Here is a 22,243-nt window from a genome sequence, read left to right as displayed (position 1 = left end):
AAATAGGTAAAATTAACTTTTGTGTACTAGGTTCTAATGCCCTTACACAACCTTATATTAAGTCATTTTTATGACATCTGTAACAATAAAGAATAGCATTTTGCCTAACATCTGGTCTCGACTGATAAATGGTACTTGAAAATTGCAACAAAAGCTGTTCGAGTATTCCACACCAATTTACCGGAGTTTTTCATGCAGTATTGGTGCAAAATAAAGTGAAACTTCTAATTTGGATATTTTTTTTATATATATTAGACCCTACAAGAGTTTGTGAGGCTTATTTCAGCCCCTGCAAAAGGCCAAAATGCTGGAAAAGTATTGTTAAAAAAATCAACTGATAATTTTCAATACTGATTTATCAGCATCAGTATTAGCTCAATCCTAATGAACAGCCTATAATTTAGTGCAAATTTTTTTTGGCAAAGTGTGCCACTTTGTAGGCTTGAACAGTTGTATGTGCCACTTTATCTGAACAGGAGTGTACATATAATTCAGATGTCCTAGCTTTCTACAGTAAATGTCTAAATACACAATTCTTTTTCAGAGACAAAACTCATTATAATCACCTGGTTACACAATAAGAGTGTTAACCAGCCATTTTCTTCAAGGAATATTTCAATTTTATGGCTGACTGGTAAAATATAAGCTATTGGGAATGGTAAATTTTGTCAGTACTAAAAATTTCTATTCTATTTGGGTTGTGTTGTCACTTTTTACCTCTGGGGTAATCATGATGACGAGGACGAATGACAACTGGTGAAATTTGTGATAGGACCAACACAGTCGTACATCCATGCCTTGCCAGGTTCAAACCAGAAACCACCATCTTTGTAGCTCATTATGCTGACCACTCAGCTATGTAGGCAGGTGACAAAAACTTCATATGGGTTAATCTCCAATGCACACACTCCTGTTTATATACAATTATTGTGTTGTTTTCAGTTAAAATCAGAAACAATATAAAGTACGCAAGTGTGTGTATTCACCAGCTACAAACCGAACATTAATATTAGGTATCAATACCAATATTAATATTTCATGCCACTGTACGCTGTGCTTTTAAACTGGAAGTATATGTATCTTTTATGCTGTAACAACTGATAAAATAAATAATTTGTATTGTTTTATAGGTTTGTGGCATTCTGTGGTGGTGTTCTTTGGACTACTCCTAATCTGGTCAGAAAGCGTAATCGCTTGGAGCAACGGAAGGACCATGGGGATGTGGTGCTTTGGTACAACCATCTTCCACTGCGTGGTTATGGTGGCAAATATGAAGGTGAGTGACGGTATTGCCATGTGCTGCGAATAATATTATTCATGGCTCAATTTCCAACTTGTGTGCCCAGGGGCCCAATCAAATCCAATGTTGGTAGGGGGGAAAATCAACATTTTAAAATTGCATTTCTTAATAATAGTGACAGTAAATATATTGTTTTGCCATTCTAACATGTCATGCCTTCATATGTATACAAATGAACAAAAAAGACAAAACTGCAGTATCATGTGTAGTTTTGAAGATATGACATGGTAATTGCTGCAGTGTACAGGGTTTGTCCAGAAAGTAATGAGACTGGCCACAGCACGGCGCTCCAGTCGTCAACAGCACATCTGGCATGAGCGGGATTGGTGGTGGGTGTCTTAGCTAACCAACGCTACCCGGATCATTCGCTTCCGAGCTCTGGTAGACTAAGGGTCGCTTATCGCACGAACCGTGTTTAAAAACGATGTCGAGATTTTTGGAAGCTCAAAATGCAGCGTTTGCTTCAAACTTGGAAAAACTGCTTCAGGGACGTTCGCCATGATTAAGGGGGCCTACCAGGACCAAGCCCCGTCAAGAGCCCAGGTTTTTAGTTGGCATGGAGATTTCAAGAACTGGCGGGAAAACGTGGAAGATGACCAACGCTCTGGACGCCCTTCGACGAGTCGTCTGGACGAAAATTTCATCAAAGTGAAGGAACTCTTGGACCAAGACCGTCGTTTGAGTGTGAGAATGATAGCCGAAGAACTGAATCTACCCAAAACAGTGGTGCACGAAATTGTGAGTGAAAATTTGAACATGTGCAAGATTTGTGCGAAGTTGGTGCTGGATGACAAACAAAAGGAAGCTCCATCATGATAACGCACAAAGTCACACCGCGTTCGTTGTGATGTCATTACTGGCTAGAATCCACGTTGCCGCAGCCAACGTACAGCCCCGACATGAGCCCAGTGGACTTTTTTCTATTCCCCAAGCTCAAAAGACGCTTGAAAGGTCGCCGTTTTGACCATCGAAGCAAAAAACGACGGGTGTTCTGAGGAGGTTGTTGGAAGCTGACTTCCAGGAGGCATACGCTGTGTGGAAATAGTGCTGGCTGCAGTGTGTCGATAGCCAAGGAGAGTACTTTGAAGAATTTTAACAAGTTGTACCAATTGGATCAATAAATTTTATTTCCTGGACCCAGTCTCATTACTTTCCGGACAAACCCTGTAGAGGTGATAACTAGCGATAGCCAAATAATCTGAATATCCAGATGGTATGGATATCTAGATAATTCGGATAGTACACATTTGATGAAGGATTCGTAGAAAATCCATACAGTCGAACATAACAAATAAAATAATATGTGGATAGCTCATAAAACAAATGAATGATAAAACAACATTTTGGATAATTTACATATATGGATAATTCGAATATCGAGATAGAAAATTATCCAATATTCGGATAAAATTTTGTCCAGATTTGGCCATCCTTAGTAATAACACAGGTATATCACCTGTCCATCGTGGAATACCCATGCTAAAGATTAATGGTCATTGGCACACAATTTGAATTTGATTTATTGAACGTACCAAGATGCAAATACAGTAAAGCATCGATTATCTGAAACAATGTGGGACCGGGGGTTGTTCGGATAACCGATCATACGAAAAAAGTTGTACCAAAGAAACAGTGATATTAAACACAAAACTGTATGTATTTTGTCTTACAAATACATACCTTACATAAAGTAAAGTAGGCCTACAGTTTAGGAAAAGAAGTCCAAAATTGTCTTTTGTTTCAGAGCTGAGACTCGTTTTTTTGCCGCTAAATCTCGGCACACGTTTTAAAGACAGCAATTGGACAGCATCACATTCCACAACACTAGTGGCTGGTAGTGAAACTACATTTGAATTTGCCGACTGGAATGCTTTCGGTTAACCAATGTTTCAGTTGATCGGTATTCGGATAATCGATGCTCTACTGTAGAAGCAAAGTTGTTAATTTGTTTCCAGATGGAATGAATCCTGGTCAAGGAATCTGGAAATCTAATCTGCAAAAGAGGGTCAGGACCCTGTTTGAAATCTGTTTTAAAAATAAAGTCCTTTTTCTAAAGCAAGTCACATGCATTAATTAAGATATTATGGAGTTATCCTCTAGTGTACAGCTGGGATATATAGATCCACTAGATAGATATGCTTCACTTTTACATTTAATAATGAGAACAAAGAACACTTCAACAACATGCGTCAATTAGGATCCATGTCCAAAAATTACAACTTTCAAAACTGGTGTGCAATGTCAGTCCCCCCTCATGCTGCCCTACAAACTTGACCCATCTATCATCCATAGGGCAGATTCTAGAAGCAAAATTCCAAATTTTCTCCTTTCCTTACGCTGGCAACAATGCTGCTTTTATACATTGTTGTTATTTCCCCTCCCCCCAAACAGTATCAGCATATTTTCAATGCAACTTTGCATGATTGTAGAAATATACAACTGCTACATACTGCATTTTGCCTGTTCACTTTTGTCTATCGTGGTGGCCACAAGGGCATGCCGAATACATTTTTTAAAAAAATTCTATTTGTTCATTTTCCATTAACTCATTATTGGACAATGTATAAATTTAACCTTCGCTAAAAGTCCTGTCATTCGAAAAAAAAAAAAAGGTTTCATATCTCTACGACAATTAGTTCTCCAGCTACAATTTTTTTTAGACCACGGCAAGTTTGAAAAGCTCCCATCTTTAGAGCCCCACGTATGGTAGAGGTTAATGTACTTACGTTAGATAATATGCAAAAATAAACAATTTTCTTGGAAATCAACTTTCCTCGCCCAAAATTAATTAAAATGGACATTAAATGAGGTTTATAATTTTTAGGAACTGCAATATCAACAATAATCATCAAAATCATACTGTTCATTACGTGATTCATTTGTAGTTAGTAATTCTTTCATCCTGTTTTGTAAGGTACCACAAATAATGAAATTTATTCATGTATACCTCACACCTTTCAAAAGCATGCAAAGTGAACATTACTACATATTAATTCACATTTTGTGTTTCCTTTAAAAACAAAATATTGATGTCTATCAATGCAGAATGGGCTTAGCATCGTGGACATGCATTTCATAGCGTATTATTGCAGTTTTGGGGTTAATTCTCAGTCTTCATGAATTGTTTATATTTTATATGGGTATAAGAGAGTTTATCAGTGAAGTTTATATTGGTGATTCATCAGTGTAATGCACATTTATGTCACTGTGGGGCAGACTTATATTTTGGCAGCCTAGTCACTGCTCTGCCTTTTAAGTGAAATGTACACCATTTTTGAGATGACTGTCTCCTCGAGATTAAGTATGGCCATAACAGTCCATTTATTGTGATTACATGTACACTTTGCTCAATTGTTTACTCCCACAGACACAATCCCCCCCCCCTATTTTAATATTTTTCATGTCTTAGTTATTATATCTGTATTGTTTGTATGGTGCAGCATTCAGGATGTACATGTTAGAAAAGTAAAACTTACTTTATTCTTATACTTGAATTTATAGCAATATCCTCTTTATTTATTTTTTCAGCTGTGGTTGCAGAGTTCGTATTGGACTTTTATTTTTATCTTCTCACTCCTGTTGTCCATGCTTGGATATATGGTGGTCGTTGTTGGCTACTCCCTTTTATTTGTGTAAGTATTGCTTTACAATTGGTATCATAACATGCAAGGAAGCTATAGAAATGTGGTAATGCCAGGTAAAGGCGTACCAGCAACATTTCCGTTAATTTTCTTGAGCTGATATTTCTATACATTAAGGATATGACACATTAATTAGTACTCATATCACCTACCACCTCTGTCTCATAATTATTGTCCGGTACACCTTTGTTTGTTGTCCCATAATAATTGGTAATTGGCTGGATGGTATTTGTTGCTCGTTGCGATAAGGTCACGTTGTTCCTCTTCACAATCTTGAAGACTGATCTATACTGTGCCTCTCCTCATGCGTGTACTTTCCATCTGCCTCTTCGTCTGTAATTCCTGTACTACCATTTTGGCATACCAGACCATAATTATGGGACAGAGGGAGTAATATTCACACATACTGGTACCAAATACATTTCTCTCCCCACACACATTTTTATTTTATATATATAAAAATCAAAGAAGGTAAAAGGAAACACTCACCGGACAGTAGAAAAATTCAAAATTTTCGCTAATTCCATAGCATCATCGGTGTGAGAAGAAATAGACGGAACCGGAAGAACCGGAACTTCCAGTTCCGTCTATTTCTTCTCACACCGATGATGCTATGAAATTAGCGAAAATTTTGAATTTTTCTACTGTCCGGTGAGTGTTTCCTTTTACCTTCTTTGATTTTTACTTAGCCCTTTTGGCCCTCCTTGCTTTTATCCATTATATATATATATATATATATATATATATATATATATATATATATATATATATATATATATATATAAACAAAAAAAAAAAGAGAGAGAGAAAAGGAAGGAAGGACTGGAACCTTTTTTCTCGCACAATTTAAATTTGGTCCAAGTTGCATATTGTTTCATTCCAATACGGAACTTGGATCCTATTTAAATTAATCTGGAAAAAAAAAAAGGTCCTGGGACTGAATTGAAATGCTTTAATGATAAAAATGTTCTTTATGGTCCAGAATCCATTTATGCTTGCTGATTTTCTCTCCCGGACCGGAATTCAGTTTATGTACAATACCTGGACTTTTAACAACCCTGGAAACAAATTTCCTCCTCATTCCCTTCCCAACTCTCTCTTTCTCTCCCTTCCTGTGCGCACATACTAGGGGCAAGGGAGGCAATTTTTCACATTAACATTTACAAGTTCACGGTATTTTGCTAACCTCCTGGATCCTGTGGAACAAAGAAATAAAGAGCATTTTTTTTTATGATTTCTAAAATGAAACTGTTATTTAGCAAAATAGTCTTTTTTATGAGATGGACAACTTTTTGATTTTGATTCACCCCCCCCCCCCCCTCCTCTCCTAAAGGCCCCAAGTTACACCCATGTCCACAAGTGTTGTTATCCTAATTTTCAAATCTTTGATTACTTGTCTCGGAAGTAAAATATTTTTCACAGATATTTATAACTTTAATTTAATATATCTAACTTAAACATCAGAACAATAACAAAATTAATGTGGTTCACAACATATGGTGTAAAGATGCATTTTATACAATTTTTGTACATTATTTCAAATATTGCTCTGTCGTTATTATTTCCAGAGAGTCACTTGGGCTGGATATGTACTGGGTGTATATTTCTTTGCTCTCGTCACCCATATTTTGGCTGTCCACCTTTCTTCTAATTGTGGCCTGCCTCCTTCCCGACTGCATAATAGCGGTCCTCAAGATACCAGTTGCTCATACGTGGAAACGCTTCACAAAGGTAAGTATTTGCCATTCGTTTTCCAATTTCTTTTAAGTGAATGAAAAAATTATCATAAATCATGCTAATGAAAAGTGATTAATTCCGACTTTATATACTAGATAGCAGTACGTGAAATAAAATTACTCCTGTACATAATTATTATTATGGGGTGGCAACACTGTCAACAAAAACTTATTTCAGTCTTTTGCCAACAGCCAAGGTTTTGCTACTGTATGGCACAATAGTTTGTTAGACATTTGGTTTTGGTGCTATTAATCATTTTTTTTCTCTAAATTCGACATTCAATGAATAGTTTGGCACTAGATGGTAGCACAGGCAATATAAATGTAAGAGTTGACTTTTTCCTTTGAATATGCTGCCATCTAGTGACAATCCCATTAAGGATTTTGCAACTAGATAGCATTAGATTTGATGCTACAACTACTAGCAACAGCTATAGCAACTTGTATATGCTAATAACACCAAATTTGACCTGCGTGAATAGGTTAGGCAGGATAGCCATTAATGTAGCTTGTACAGTGGGATCCATGAGTATTACCGTGCAAATTGTCCATCACCATGTTCGTGCATTTTATTTGACCCAATAAGAGCTTCAAGAATTAAAAGAAATCTCAAAACAAGCTGTTGACAACTTCTTCACCAGCATACATAAAAATCCATTGCTTAAAAACACATAGCATGTAAAAGAAAAATTAATGAAAATAGTCATGGTCAATTTGCACGGTAATACTCATGGATCCCACTGTACAGCAGGCAATCAATATGCGACATCATAACAGGCACTGCAGAAAGTATATTTTCACATTGATAAAGCTGTATCCAGCTGCTCATACACTACTATATGTAATTCACATTTTGTCACTAGATGGCAGTTGATTGGATGTGAAAAATAAAAAGAGTTTGACAATTATCCCAAAATACAGTGATGGCAATAAAAGTTGACATACATCAGACTTTACATTGAATGTGCTGCCATTTAGTGACAAAAAGAATTACAGTTCAGAATTCTGCAACTAGGCAGTAACGTATACTATGCATAAAAAAAATACTTGAGGCATTTATCACCAGATGGCAAAATCATTTGTTCTATTTTTCCCACCTAAGGGATATAACAGGGATAGGCCGATATGAAATTTTGACCGATACCGATACAGTACCGATATAAAATTTACCGATACCAATAACTGATATTCGACCGATCCGATATAAAATTAGAAATGGTCCTTGAAGACCCTGAAATTTTCATTGATCTCCGTAATAAATGTGTGTTTTGAGCTGATTTCAATGCAAAGGAAGTTGAATATTTAGACATTTACTTTTCAAAAAAGTAGGGCATGGAGATTATCCATAAAATTACAACAAAATGGCAGAATTTTGCACTAAATTATAAGATATTTATCGATATATCGGATCTGTAAAATAATCAGTAATTTTACCGATATGCCTATATCGGCTGATACCGATAGAGTACCTATTAATCGGTCCGATCCCTAGGATATAAGGATCGATCAATATGTGTGTGTTATCCCAGCTGGGAGAAAGCCCAAGGAGTATATGTAGTTGGAGCATGATGATGATCGCATCACCTCCATATATGGCAGATTGTGAATGTGTTGGGCCACAGGCAGCACTTGAAACCTATGCCTGATATGCTTAGGGTACGGAACGAGGTATAGAGGAAACCTAAGCTTGCTTTCTGGGGAAGAGGGATGAGGTAAAAATGCTGCCATCTGAGTTAGTACCATAGTTGCTGCCGAGACAATGGTGAAAGTGAATTTAGTGAGGAAGGTTAGTTTACAGTGCATAATTTCTGCATTATGGTAAACAATGAATAATACTCTGTGCAGCTTTCGATGCAACAACAGAAGTGGTAGAAAATTAAAAACTAGGAATTTGGGACGATCAAGATGATTATATTCTAGAGGTATACTTACAACAAATGTACATTTATGAAACACTTATTTCTCTTATGCGTTTATTAATAATATGTACAAAATTTAAAATTGACCTATTGTTCATATGTGGCCTAAATAAACATGTGTTGTAATCTTTAGTAGGATGCAAAATCACTGAACAAACATGCTGAACACTCGAACAAGTAGACATTATTTTCTATTCACTATGTTATAATTAAAGTGACGCAAATATTGTTTGCACAAAAGTTCATGAAGGGCCCAAGGTGAAAGCTTCAAAACCTTTTGTTGGTGTTTCTGGTCTCTAATCACAAGCAAACCAAATGTGTAGCCCTATTTTTTTTTATTATTTAATTTACAAAATTTACTCGCCGAATGTTAACAAATGGGCCCAACAGGTGCATGGTACCAACAATCATGGCAGCTGCAGCAAACAGGATTGACTTCAACGGACACCACACATGATATCTCTACAGTGGTAGCATTGTCACCTTGTAATGAAGGGGTGCCAGGTTTGATACCCGGTGGAGGCACATAGTGGTTCAGATCCCACTTTAAACTGTATGTCCAGTCCCGATTAGCCTTACTGTGCATAAAGTGGACCAACTCATTCTATACCGTTCCATACTTCCATATTTTATGTAAATATCAGCTATTAGAACTTTGCCTTGAAGGAGAAAAAGAGAATTTTTGAATACTTGCAACATTTTTAGAAATCAAAGATTGCTACATAATCTAAAAATAAGAGTAACAGCATTTAGTTGTAAAGCTAGTAAATAGCAATATAGTTCTTACATACACAGTTACTTATCAATCCATCAATTCTTGTATTTTGCAGTATGTGAGGAGGAGAACATACAAGGGGCGCTATGTTACATTTTCACTGTTCTTTGCTAAGCAGTCAGGAAGCCTCACCATTTCCAAAATGAACCTGACGGATCATGGGGATATGTTGCCATGATATATGAACCTTGTTGGCATTTATTTTATTTTTATTTTTAAACATTACTACAAAATCATTTGATAGCTTTTGTTTTAGCATAATTGCCAGGTGCAAGAAAACGAGAATTAACCAAACTTTGTTGCCAAAGATGTGTAGATTACTGTTTTTGTTTATGTGCCTCAAGTGAATAAAAACACAATACAAGAGAGAATTATATTATGTAATGCATTGAGGATGCCAATGGTTGCTTCTTTATTTTACAATTGTAATGTGCTCCAATTTTTTTACAGTGTGATTATGTATAGTGTACTTTCACTTGAAATGAATATGATTATTTTTTTAATGCTGTGACTAGTGCCATTTTACATGAGAAGATGAATAATATTGTAATATTAGTTCAATTGAATAAACTATTTAATGTAAGTTCAATTTTCTACTACCTTTTAAACTTGAAAGTTTATAAAAATTCAAAATATAATCTTCATAAACCTGTATTTATGGGTCTCTTTCCTCTGTGTAATGCTTAAACACACAAGATCTTGCTCCAAAATATAATTGCAGTCAACGTATGGAAGAAATCTTAAGTTCACGTCATGAGCCAATTTTAGCATTTAATGTGAACACCCCAGTCCACAAGATTTCTCCAGGTAAGCACAGCAAATTTTGCAGGTCTGTTCAAGTCACGAGATGTTGCAATACCTGTTTACCACATCCAGGCCAACAAAATATTTCTGGAAGACCCCTAGAAGTGCATGAGATGCCCAGAGACCAACTGAGCATCTTTTGCGATTACTCTCATCCAGAAGTAAGTCTTCTCAAGGTCAACACCGGACTTCTGGCAAAACCCTACAAGTGCAGAAGATGCCCAGAGACCAGCTGAGCATCTTTTGTGAATACTCTCATCCAGAAGTAAGTCTTCTCAAGGTCAACACCGGACTTCTGGCAAACCCCTACAAGTACAGAAGATGGCCAGAGACCAGCTGAGCATCTCTTGCGAATACTCTCATCCAGAAGTAAGTCTTCTCAAGGTCAACACCGGACTTCTGGCAAACCCCTACAAGTACAGAAGATGGCCAGAGACCAGCTGAGCATCTCTTGCGAATACTCTCATCCAGAAGTAAGTCTTCTCAAGGTCAACACCGGACTTCTGACAAAACCCTACAAGTACAGAAGATGCCCAGAGACCAGCTGAGCATCTCTTGCGAATACTCTCATCCAGAGGTAAGTCTTCTCAAGGTCAACACCGGACTTCTGGCAAACCCCTACAAGTGCAGAAGATGCCCAGAGACCAGCTGAGCATCTTTTGCGAATACTCTCATCCAGAAGTAAGTCTTCTCAAGGTCAACACCGGACTTCTGGCAAACCCCTACAAGTACAGAAGATGGCCAGAGACCAGCTGAGCATCTCTTGCGAATACTCTCATCCAGAAGTAAGTCTTCTCAAGGTCAACACCGGACTTCTGACAAAACCCTACAAGTACAGAAGATGCCCAGAGACCAGCTGAGCATCTCTTGCGAATACTCTCATCCAGAAGTAAGTCTTCTCAAGGTCAACACCGGACTTCTGACAAAACCCTACAAGTACAGAAGATGCCCAGAGACCAGCTGAGCATCTCTTGCGAATACTCTCATCCAGAGGTAAGTCTTCTCAAGGTCAACACCGGACTTCTGGCAAACCCCTACAAGTGCAGAAGATGGCCAGAGACCAGCTGAGCATCTCTTGCGAATACTCTCATCCAGAAGTAAGTCTTCTCAAGGTCAACACCGGACTTCTGACAAAACCCTACAAGTACAGAAGATGCCCAGAGACCAGCTGAGCATCTCTTGCGAATACTCTCATCCAGAAGTAAGTCTTCTCAAGGTCAACACCGGACTTCTGACAAAACCCTACAAGTACAGAAGATGCCCAGAGACCAGCTGAGCATCTCTTGCGAATACTCTCATCCAGAGGTAAGTCTTCTCAAGGTCAACACCGGACTTCTGACAAAACCCTACAAGTACAGAAGATGCCCAGAGACCAGCTGAGCATCTCTTGCGAATACTCTCATCCAGAAGTAAGTCTTCTCAAGGTCAACACCGGACTTCTGACAAAACCCTACAAGTACAGAAGATGCCCAGAGACCAGCTGAGCATCTCTTGCGAATACTCTCATCCAGAGGTAAGTCTTCTCAAGGTCAACACCGGACTTCTGGCAAACCCCTACAAGTGCAGAAGATGGCCAGAGACCAGCTGAGCATCTCTTGCGAATACTCTCATCCAGAAGTAAGTCTTCTCAAGGTCAACACCGGACTTCTGACAAAACCCTACAAGTACAGAAGATGCCCAGAGACCAGCTGAGCATCTCTTGCGAATACTCTCATCCAGAAGTAAGTCTTCTCAAGGTCAACACCGGACTTCTGACAAAACCCTACAAGTACAGAAGATGCCCAGAGACCAGCTGAGCATCTCTTGCGAATACTCTCATCCAGAGGTAAGTCTTCTCAAGGTCAACACCGGACTTCTGGCAAACCCCTACAAGTGCAGAAGATGGCCAGAGACCAGCTGAGCATCTTTTGCGAATACTCTCATCCAGAAGTAAGTCTTCTCAAGGTCAACACCGGACTTCTGGCAAACCCCTACAAGTACAGAAGATGGCCAGAGACCAGCTGAGCATCTCTTGCGAATACTCTCATCCAGAAGTAAGTCTTCTCAAGGTCAACACCGGACTTCTGACAAAACCCTACAAGTACAGAAGATGCCCAGAGACCAGCTGAGCATCTCTTGCGAATACTCTCATCCAGAGGTAAGTCTTCTCAAGGTCAACACCGGACTTCTGGCAAACCCCTACAAGTGCAGAAGATGCCCAGAGACCAGCTGAGCATCTTTTGCGAATACTCTCATCCAGAAGTAAGTCTTCTCAAGGTCAACACCGGACTTCTGGCAAACCCCTACAAGTACAGAAGATGGCCAGAGACCAGCTGAGCATCTTTTGCGAATACTCTCATCCAGAAGTAAGTCTTCTCAAGGTCAACACCGGACTTCTGGCAAACCCCTACAAGTACAGAAGATGGCCAGAGACCAGCTGAGCATCTCTTGCGAATACTCTCATCCAGAAGTAAGTCTTCTCAAGGTCAACACCGGACTTCTGACAAAACCCTACAAGTACAGAAGATGCCCAGAGACCAGCTGAGCATCTCTTGCGAATACTCTCATCCAGAGGTAAGTCTTCTCAAGGTCAACACCGGACTTCTGGCAAACCCCTACAAGTGCAGAAGATGCCCAGAGACCAGCTGAGCATCTTTTGCGAATACTCTCATCCAGAAGTAAGTCTTCTCAAGGTCAACACCGGACTTCTGGCAAACCCCTACAAGTGCAGAAGATGCCCAGAGACCAACTGACCATCTCTTGCGAATACTCTCATCCAGAAGTAAGTCTTCTCAAGGTCAACACCGGACTTCTGGCAAAACCCTACGAGTACAGAAGATGCCCAGAGACCACCTGAGCATCTCTTGCGAATACTCTCATCCAGAAGTAAGTCTTCTCAAGGTCAACACGGGACTTCTGGCAAAACCCTACGAATACAGAAGATGCCCAGAGACCAGCTGAGCATCTCTTGCGAATACTCTCATCCAGAAGTAAGTCTTCTCAAGGTCAACACCGGACTTCTGGCAAAACCCTACAAGTTCAGAAGATGCCCAGAGACCAGCTGAGCATCCCTTGCGAATACTCTCATCCAGAAGTAAGTCTTCTCAAGGTCAACACTGGACTTTTGGCAAACCTCTACAAGTGCACAAGGTGACCAGTGACCAACTGAGCATATCTTGCAAACACATTAGACCAAAGGCCTTCTCGGAATCAACACAGCATTCTGATATATCCCTACCAGTGCATGAGATTCCTTAAGACCAGCATAACACCTCCTGTGTATATTGAAGTCATCAAGCATCTTTAAGGTAATACAGCACTTCTGACTGGAACCTATTCTACACTATGCTGATACAAGCAGATCACATATCAATGTGAAAAAACGTGGAAAATCATTTACAAGCTTTGTTAAGGTTAGCAAATAAAATATTAAGCCAGCCATTCCAGTTTTAAAATATCATGATGTACGTAATATTCTTAAATAACAATCGCGTTGTAGCACTTGCAGCAAGAAATTTATAATTTAAATACTTTATATTCTGAAAAATTGCCTCAAGCGATTGTGAAACTAGATTAAAGATTTATCAGATATATCAAGGTTTCAATTTTACAAATCATACAGGCTTAGAGCGCTACACTCAAACTCGACTTATTTACATAATAACAAATAACAACAATAAACTATAGTTTTATAGTTTATTGTTTTAAGCGCACTTTACACAGACTAATCAGGACTGGGCATACAGTTGAAAGTTGGATCCAAACAAATTTACCATGCCATGACTGAGTGATTTCACTAACCATTACATTTGGGGAGGATGGATTAAACAGTCTTAATAATCAACAGATTAGTTAAAACTTCAAATGAACAAAACCTGTTCTCACATCCCGGTGGTAACTGCTTCTTGCAGGCCAATGAGGGTCTTGTGACTGGACCAAGAGCCAGGATAATCTTTTCTTGAGTTGTGTTGTCCTGTGTTTGTCCTTGTGTGTGCCGAGTGCCCCTTTACAGCCTCGGCTTTTAATAGGCAAGGAGATTTTATCCTCGGAAACCATATAGTTTCAGTTCTTGTTAAGTAACAAATGAATGAGTTTTAAAAATTGAGTAAGGAAATTTTATGGAGATGTTTTAGTTCAGGGGCTCATCCTCATATTACGTGATGAGCAAAAATAACCTGTACACTGACATGGCTAATATGAAAATAAAAAAAATGGCAATTAGTAAAGTGCCTCTAATGAAGACAATCTTCAATTGCACATTTTTTAAGTTTATGACAAAAACAACTGGGTAATGTATAACAGGAAGAAAATATAGAAACCAGGAATGTGAAATCAGAGAAATGCTGTGGAACAAACCGAAAGGAAACCTCCATGTAAAACATACAAGAATGAATTATATTTTTAAAGACTGTACAGAATTGATCACTACAATCTTACATATACATTACAGTAAATTCTCTCGTGAGTAGTAGTACCTACAGGTACTCAGCCTTATATAGTATATCATTTATGGTTTATATACATAACTACATTAACATTCATTATCTAACCTGTGATTCATCCTCCTTGGCAGGGCGTTCGTACTTACACATCACAGAGAACATGTTCCCGCCTAACCGCTTGGCTAGCCACCTGTTCTTGATCACGGCAACCTTCAGACACTCGCACTTGAACTTTGCGTGAAGGTTCGTGTGCAGTGCACGGCCCATTCCCTCCAGAACCACCAGATCAACCTTGGACCGACTCATCTCATCTGCCAGATCCTGGCTAATGCGACTATAAACAAAATGTTACCATAAGTTGTACCCTCATAGGAAAATAAGTATGTGATAATAATTTAGATATACACTGCAGTACAAATAGCATTAGCAAATGTGGACCGTCTAATGCACGAAAAGTTCTCATAATAGTAAAATATTGCACCAAAAGCATACTAAACTGATTTAAAATGGAAAACATTACAAAGAATTTTCATGTTCACCAACATGTTTACAAGTTGTGCAAGACTGTCAGTGTTGCATGATTATATTCTGTCTGTATGATCAATACTGTTTCTGACATGTCAATATTGGTATCAGATAGTATCAGTTCTGCTATTCATGGATTCAGGTACAAAAAATCCAGATTTTGGATGCAGGAGGAAAATACAGAATTTGGATTTTGGCTGTTGGTGGCAAATCTAGGATTTGGATTTTTGATTCAGTTGGCAAATTTGGAATTTATACTTTGGTTACTCAATCCAGAATTCTAGGTTCAGGTGACAAATTTTGTATTTTGAATCAAGAGCCAAGTAGAGCAAACCTTGGGTGAAATCCATAATACCAAAGGCAAACAAACATACCTGAGATCAAGGCACGGTCCTCCCTGTCCTGTTTCCATTGCAAGCAGCCGCTCTTCTGCCAGGGCATGGTGGACCACTTCACAAATGGCTGCTACCTGCTTCAGAAGTACAAGCAGCTCACAGTACGTTACATCGTTCAAGGCTGGAGCGGAGTTGGCACACAAAATCACCTGCAAACAATCATGATTACATTCCGCTTGATATTTTTCATAATAAAAACACACATAAATATGAGTGTATGTATTTTTTTTTTTTTTTTTTTTTTTTTTTCTGCCTCTGCGATGATGAAATTGATGGACACTTAAAAAGGAACACACATGCCCAGGCCAAGATTTGAATTCAGAACTTTCGGTGGCAAGATTTCAAATCAAATGTGCTCAGCCACAATGGTTGATAATGTTCACAAATTAGAAAAAAAATATCAGATGTGCAGTATAACAGTACAATAAACTTTGCTCTTTTTATGTGGAAAGTGCTGTGGTGGTTCAGTTGATAAACCATCTGATGACCACAACTAGAGCCTGGTTTGATTGGGGGGGGGGGGGCAACGGATACGCTGGCATTGTTAGGGGCAAAAACAGCCATAGTATAGTTAGTGCTAATCACATGAAGCATGTCCAGGCCGGGTTCGAATGTCATCCTGGGCATGGGTGTTCTTTGGGAGTGTCGCTTCATCAGTTTCCTCCTATCATCACTCATCTCACGATTAGCCAAAAATGGCAGAAAAGGGAAGTAAAATAAACCAAGTCAAGCCTATCACAACACCTCCATTATGGTTGATACTTGGAATGTGTAGAGTCCTACGTGCATGACGAGCACAGTGCAATGCACAGGCAAGATCTTCTATTTTATGTGAAATGAAATAAATTATAATTAGGCTAAGGTAATACAAATCGTATCAATAAAAACATTTTAAATTTAAACTGCTGTGAGCGACAAATAAGACCAGAGCTATGAAGATAAATTTTGGTGGATTAACTCAATCTGACAGTGAGAGAGAACAATCAGTCTTAAAATATGAGAAGATATAACATTTACAATGCAACAATCTAGCATACAGAAGTTTAATGCAACACATTTTTTTTACTTTCATCTGTTTATTTAAAAAAAAATTGTTACTTCTTACAGTTTTTAGAAGCAAAGAAATTATCATTAAAAATGTCAATCCATCCTCGATAGATTGTCTTCTATTTTCTAATGTGGGAAGTAGCTCCATGGCTCTTTAATAGACAATAATAATATGAAATTTCCCCCGAATATTTCACTTTCCTGCTGAGTTGATACCATTTTCAACCAATGTGATACTTTTAATAATTCCTACTGACAGTGATACTAATGGTTGAAAATCGTAACAATTAAAAGTTATTCTAAATATGGATTAATATTAGTAAGTATTCCACTCCAATTATATTCAATATTCAAGAATCACCCTGATGGAACAGGGATTCACCAATGACCGAGAGAGACAGAAGAAAGATGGAATTGAAGTGGAGATGAAATTTTTAAGGAGTATATTGGGGAAGACTAGAAGGGATAGCATAAGGAATGAGGAGATCTGACAAGACAGTGGGCGTGGTGAAGCTTCAGGACAGGACAGACCAGGCACAGATGAGATGGTTCGGACACATGAAGAGGATGGATGCAGAAAAACTGCCAGTAAGACCTTACAATGCACAAGGAGTGGGAGTAAGGTTGAAGGGAAGACCAAGATGTTGGTGAAAAGAGAGGATAGCGGAGAGTGTTAGGAAAGGGAGGAGTGGTGGAAGTCTAGAAGAAAATGGAGAGGCTTGACGATGATGATGATGATTCAAGAATCACAACAGAATATTAAAATACATCTTATGTAATCATCAAATTCAGTTCTCTGCACAATACTGCTGCGAAATAAATGGAAATTTTGAATTTTGCACAGTTTTCAGGATAAGTATTGGTAAAAAAAATTCAACTGATACCACTGATATTGGCTGATATCGATACCAGGTGTGCCAGTTAATAATTCTTAATTTCGTCGCTGAATGGCGCTGGAAGCAAGGAGTTGGTGCACAGTCTCAACTGTTACGTCAGTGTGTTGCCAGGACAGTACCTGTCAAAATGCCGTGGATGTGCAACCGAGTGCGAGTGATCGTGATATTGGGTTTGTGTGGGAAACATGTTGACCTTCAAACCAAATAAGGAGCATGTGCGGCATCCTGCTTTTCTTGTTCAATCAAAATAAAAATGCAAGTGAAACCATCGTATCCTTGTGGAAATGTACGGTGACAATGTTCTAACGCAAGATGCATGTGTGCGTTGCTTTCGACGATTCAAAAGTGGTGATTTCGACTTGAAATACAAAGATTGCCCGGGCCAGCCGAAAAAATTCCAAGATGCCGAATTGCAAGCACTGTTGGACAAAGACAATACGCAAACAACAACTGGCAGAGAAGTTAAATGTTGGTCGCCAAACCATATCTGATCATCTTCATGCCATGGGAAAGATCCAGAAGGCAGGAAAATGGGTCCCACATCATCTGAACGACAGACAAATGGAAAAGCGAAAAACGGTGTGTGAAGTGTTGCTTTCTCGGCATGAAAGAAAGTCTTTCTTGCATCGGATAGTGACTGGGGACGAAAAATGGATCTAGTTTGAGAACCCAAAATGCAAAAAGTCATGGGTTGACCCAGGACAACCTTCAACATCGACTGCAAACCCGAATCGCTTCGGAAGGAAGACAATGCTGTGCATTTGGTGGGATCAGAAGGGTGTGGTGTACCATGAGCTTCTGAAACCAGGTGAAACAGTGAATGCCGTTCGCTACCGTCAACAAGTCATCAATTTGAACCATGCATTGATCGAAAAGCACCCACATTGGGTGAAAAGACACGGAAAAGTGATTTTGCAACACGACAATGCCTCATCACACACAGCGAAAGGCATCAGACACACCATTTCTGCACTTGGCTGGGAATACTTGCTCCACCCGCCATACTCACCAGACTTAGCCCATTTGGACTACCACTTGTTTTCACCGATGTCTCACTCACTTCCCCAACAACCCTTCAACAATTAAGAAGATGTCAAACAATGGCTTGCTGACTGGATCACCTCAAAATGTGAAAGATTTTTCTGGAAGGGCATCCACAATTTGACGGACAGATGGGCACAATGTAGAGCTAGCGATGGCGCATACTTTGAATAAAGCATTTGTTACCTTTCTCCCCAGATACACTTGTTTTCTTTCGGATCAATTAAGAATTATTAACCGGCACACCTGGTACACAGGCATCGGTATTAGCCCAGCCCTATTTAAATAATTTTGATCCTCTGAAAAATGTAAAATTGATGCTTTATTCTATGGACATATACAGTGGAACATTGATTTTATATTTTTCAGGGGACAAAGTTGAAAAAAATTAAAATGCGGAAAAGTGTAAAATTGGGGAAAATTTTATACCATTTTTGCTCTTTTGGGACCACGAAAATTGAATGTATTATGCAAGAAAATGTAAAACCGGAGAATGTAAAATTGGGGTTCCACTGTATGTGTAAATTTTTCCCATCCCTAATGATGGCAATAATACAACTTACCTGAGTTCCCCTTTGTAGGAGTTCACGTGCAAATGGAATTATTCCCAGAACTATATCGACACCGCTATTGTCTATAAATATAACAGCACACTTATGAGGTGGTCCTTTCAACCGGTCTATCCACTCATCGAAGCTGTCTATCAACCATGGCCGAGCTGTCGAGAAAACCATAAAAGCTCTGTGTAAACATTTGCCAAAACAAGACCGTTTTGGGCACATATTTTATTTATACTGATACAAACAGTGTTGAAATAAAATTGTATGGTGAAAATAAAATGTGTATGGTGAATACTTTGTATTGTATTGTTACCGGATAATGTAAGAAGAGGGGAAGGAAGGGGAGTTGCCAGGAGGAGGAAACGAGTACACATCCGTAAAGCGAGATCAGTGTTTTACAACGGTAGATAGTGACAAACATCTTTTATGCAAGACAGCTGGTGGCCACGATGCACTTTTTTAATCCTAAGACTATTATTATCCAGTACAGTTGTAAAAAATGCTTTCATTCTATTAATTATTGATTTTATCCATGTACTATTATAATTAGGGAGCAGAAGTTGATGACCTAAAAAATATAGGTATATGACCTATAGAATGTCCTAAAAAATGGGGAAAATAACGTAAAAAAGGCCCATTAAATTTGTTAGTTTCGGGTTAAAAATTTAAATGAAAAGGAAATTAAACAAAATGCAATCTCCTTATCTAATGTTAAATTTGAGTTTGCCCCAGATGGACACCTGGTGGTTTCCCCCGACACAACGAAGACTGTCACCTGTTCAGCATTTCTTTTGCTCGTAAATTGCAATCCTGCGTGATATGTATATTTCACCTTGGTGAATAGACTCAAGTTGGCCGCGGTGGCTCAGTCGGTAACGCGTCTGGCTACCATGCTAAAGGTCCCGGGTTCGATCCCTGGCCGGTTCAAATCCGGGAACTTTTCTAACGATGGAAGCGCCGGCGTCCACCCAGCGTCGAATAACATGGGTACCTGGGGGAAACCCTGGGGGTAAAGGCGGTCAGGGGCGTGATGCTGATCACATCACCCCCACTCACGAACGGATCAAGAAAGTGTGGGGCGTTACCCCCACACCCCCTATACGCCTTCATGGCGTGGTGCTAAGCACAGGGGAGCACTTTACATTTTTTGAATAGACTCAAGAATATTGACAAAATGAAGGAAGTGACAAAATATGACGAAACAATACACCGAATATTGCAAAAAAAGGACGGAAAAATGTTGAAAATCAGGGAAAATGACCTAAAACCTAAAAATTGGCAAAAAAAGATGCACTTTAAAATAACCTCTTTTGGGTTCTAGACGAAGTATAATATATTGTATATATTTAATGGGTATCGTGTCCGAGATGTCAGAAAAAAGATGACATTTCATCAACTTCCGCTCCCTAATTATAATCTACCAAAACTCAAATTTTGAATACTTCAGTGACAAATCACATTAGGCTATTTCAACAATAATCTCATAAAATTAAACCAACAGTCAAATAATACTGCATATGCTTTTAAAGATCTTCACACTTCTTGAAAAATTATGGGCATCTTTACTTGTTGCAGTGAAAACACTAGTCCAAAAGGTACAGCTGTCGGTAGACGACTAATTCTTCCAGTCCTTACTAATTTAGTTAAATATGAGAGGTGTTCAAAAAGCCATTTCTGATTGTCTGTGGCACACGAAGTAGTGAGGGTAATGGTGTCGTTTTTGTGCAGTTAAGTATCATGACTCAAAACAAGTGTTCTCGGGTTACCAGCCAGGTTAAATTGGTGTTGGCATCCAACGTTTTGAGTGGATACATTGCTCTCATCATCATCAGCAATGTATGTGCTTGAAAAGATGGATGCTAAAGCTGATTTAACCTGGCTGGTAACCTGAGTTCACTTGTTCAAATCACATTGCCAGGAAAGCTACAATTCCTACTGATCATCCAGCACTGGTGGAATGGAAGCTGTGTCGCTGTTAGTCGCACAACTACCACAGTGTAAAATGTGTTGCAACTGGAAGTCCTGCCAGTTGTAGATACACTATGTTGCCATTCGTCACCGGACACCCCATACCAGTACGTTAATCCGGTCGCAGCACCACATCAGTATCGTGTAGGGCCACCTTTCGCCGCAATTACGTCCGCAACCCTTCGAGGAAGACTATCCACCAATTTGCTATACGTGTCGATGGGAATCTTGCCCCATTCCTCCTGCAAAGTGGCAAACAGCTCAGTGGTGTTTTTTGGGCAGCATGGCCTGGCTCTCAAGCGGCACTCCAACTCGTCCCAAAGGTGTTCAATGGGGTTGATATCTGGACTTCGGGCTGGCCAATCAAGTTTTTGCACACCCATGTCCTCGAACCACGTGTTGATAATGCCTGCCGTATGACATGGAGCATTGTCATGCTGAAACAGGTATGGGCAAATACCGAATTGTTCCCACAATGTCAGTAGCACAGAATTGTCCAGAACTTTTTGGTATGCATCGGCATTCATGTTTTCCCGAACTAAAACAAGAGGACCAACACTATACCACGAACCACACCATGATGCCACCTGCCGAATTTCACTGTGGGTACGATACAGTCCTGTAAACAGCATTCACCGGGCATACGCCACACCCACACACGTCCATCTGATCGCCACATCTGGTAGCGCGATTCACACTCCACAGGATGGATTTCCATTGTTCGAGAGACCAATGGCGGCGTTCCTTGCACCACTGTAACCGACGGGTTGCATTGCGGGCTGTGATATGCAACTTGTGAACTGCTGCGCGACCATGAAAACCAAGTGCAACGATCTCCCGGCGGACAGTGTGATCACTTGCAGCACTACTGGAAGCCGATCGAAACTCCTGTGCCACCATCTGTAACGATGCCTTCCGGTTTGACTTCACCACACGTTTCAAACATCGACGGTCACGATCTGTTAATATTTTCGGTTTACTGGGTCTGGGTCGGTATGTCATGACCCCCTCTCACTTCCACTTCACAATAACATCACTCACTGTCGACCGGGGTATCTGAAATTTGTTGGAAATCTCACGGGTCAAATGCCCAAATCTGTGGGCTCCAATGATCATCCCTCGTTCCGCCTCACAAAGTTTGGTTCGTCTGTCCATATTGACTGCTGTAGCTGGTATGAGTGTATTCTCAACCGGCAACGCCTTTTATAGGTTGTA

At 39.4% G+C, this 22,243-nt stretch overlaps 2 protein-coding genes across 5 annotated transcripts in view; one reads left to right on the top strand and one right to left on the bottom strand.

Moving 5' to 3' along the window:
- LOC145993966 (phospholipid-transporting ATPase IF-like) overlaps nt 1–9,960 on the top strand; it is a 219,682-nt gene extending 209,722 nt beyond the window's left edge. For all 3 annotated transcript variants that reach the window (XM_083129972.1, XM_083129973.1, XM_083129974.1), the window contains exons 22-25: nt 1,131–1,276; nt 4,829–4,932; nt 6,510–6,672; nt 9,427–9,960. In XM_083129972.1, coding sequence (XP_082986098.1) covers nt 1,131–1,276; nt 4,829–4,932; nt 6,510–6,672; nt 9,427–9,549 — 536 coding nt within the window. In that variant the 3' untranslated portion in view covers nt 9,550–9,960. The remainder of the gene's footprint in view (nt 1–1,130; nt 1,277–4,828; nt 4,933–6,509; nt 6,673–9,426) is intronic.
- LOC145993967 (4'-phosphopantetheine phosphatase) overlaps nt 6,510–22,243 on the bottom strand; it is a 116,596-nt gene continuing 100,862 nt past the window's right edge. For both annotated transcript variants that reach the window (XM_083129976.1, XM_083129975.1), the window contains exons 13-16: nt 19,064–19,218; nt 15,496–15,665; nt 14,705–14,930; nt 6,510–6,701 (exon numbers count right to left, since the gene is read on the bottom strand). In XM_083129976.1, the coding sequence (XP_082986102.1) occupies nt 6,648–6,701; nt 14,705–14,930; nt 15,496–15,665; nt 19,064–19,218 (605 nt within the window). In that variant the 3' untranslated portion in view covers nt 6,510–6,647. The remainder of the gene's footprint in view (nt 6,702–14,704; nt 14,931–15,495; nt 15,666–19,063; nt 19,219–22,243) is intronic.

This window comes from Lepisma saccharinum, chromosome 10 (genome assembly GCF_977018435.1).
Source record: "Lepisma saccharinum chromosome 10, izLepSacc3.1, whole genome shotgun sequence".
NCBI lineage: Eukaryota > Metazoa > Arthropoda > Insecta > Zygentoma > Lepismatidae > Lepisma > Lepisma saccharinum.
The sequence above is the reverse complement of the archived record's forward strand: the minus strand, read 5'-3'. Positions and strand labels throughout refer to the sequence as shown.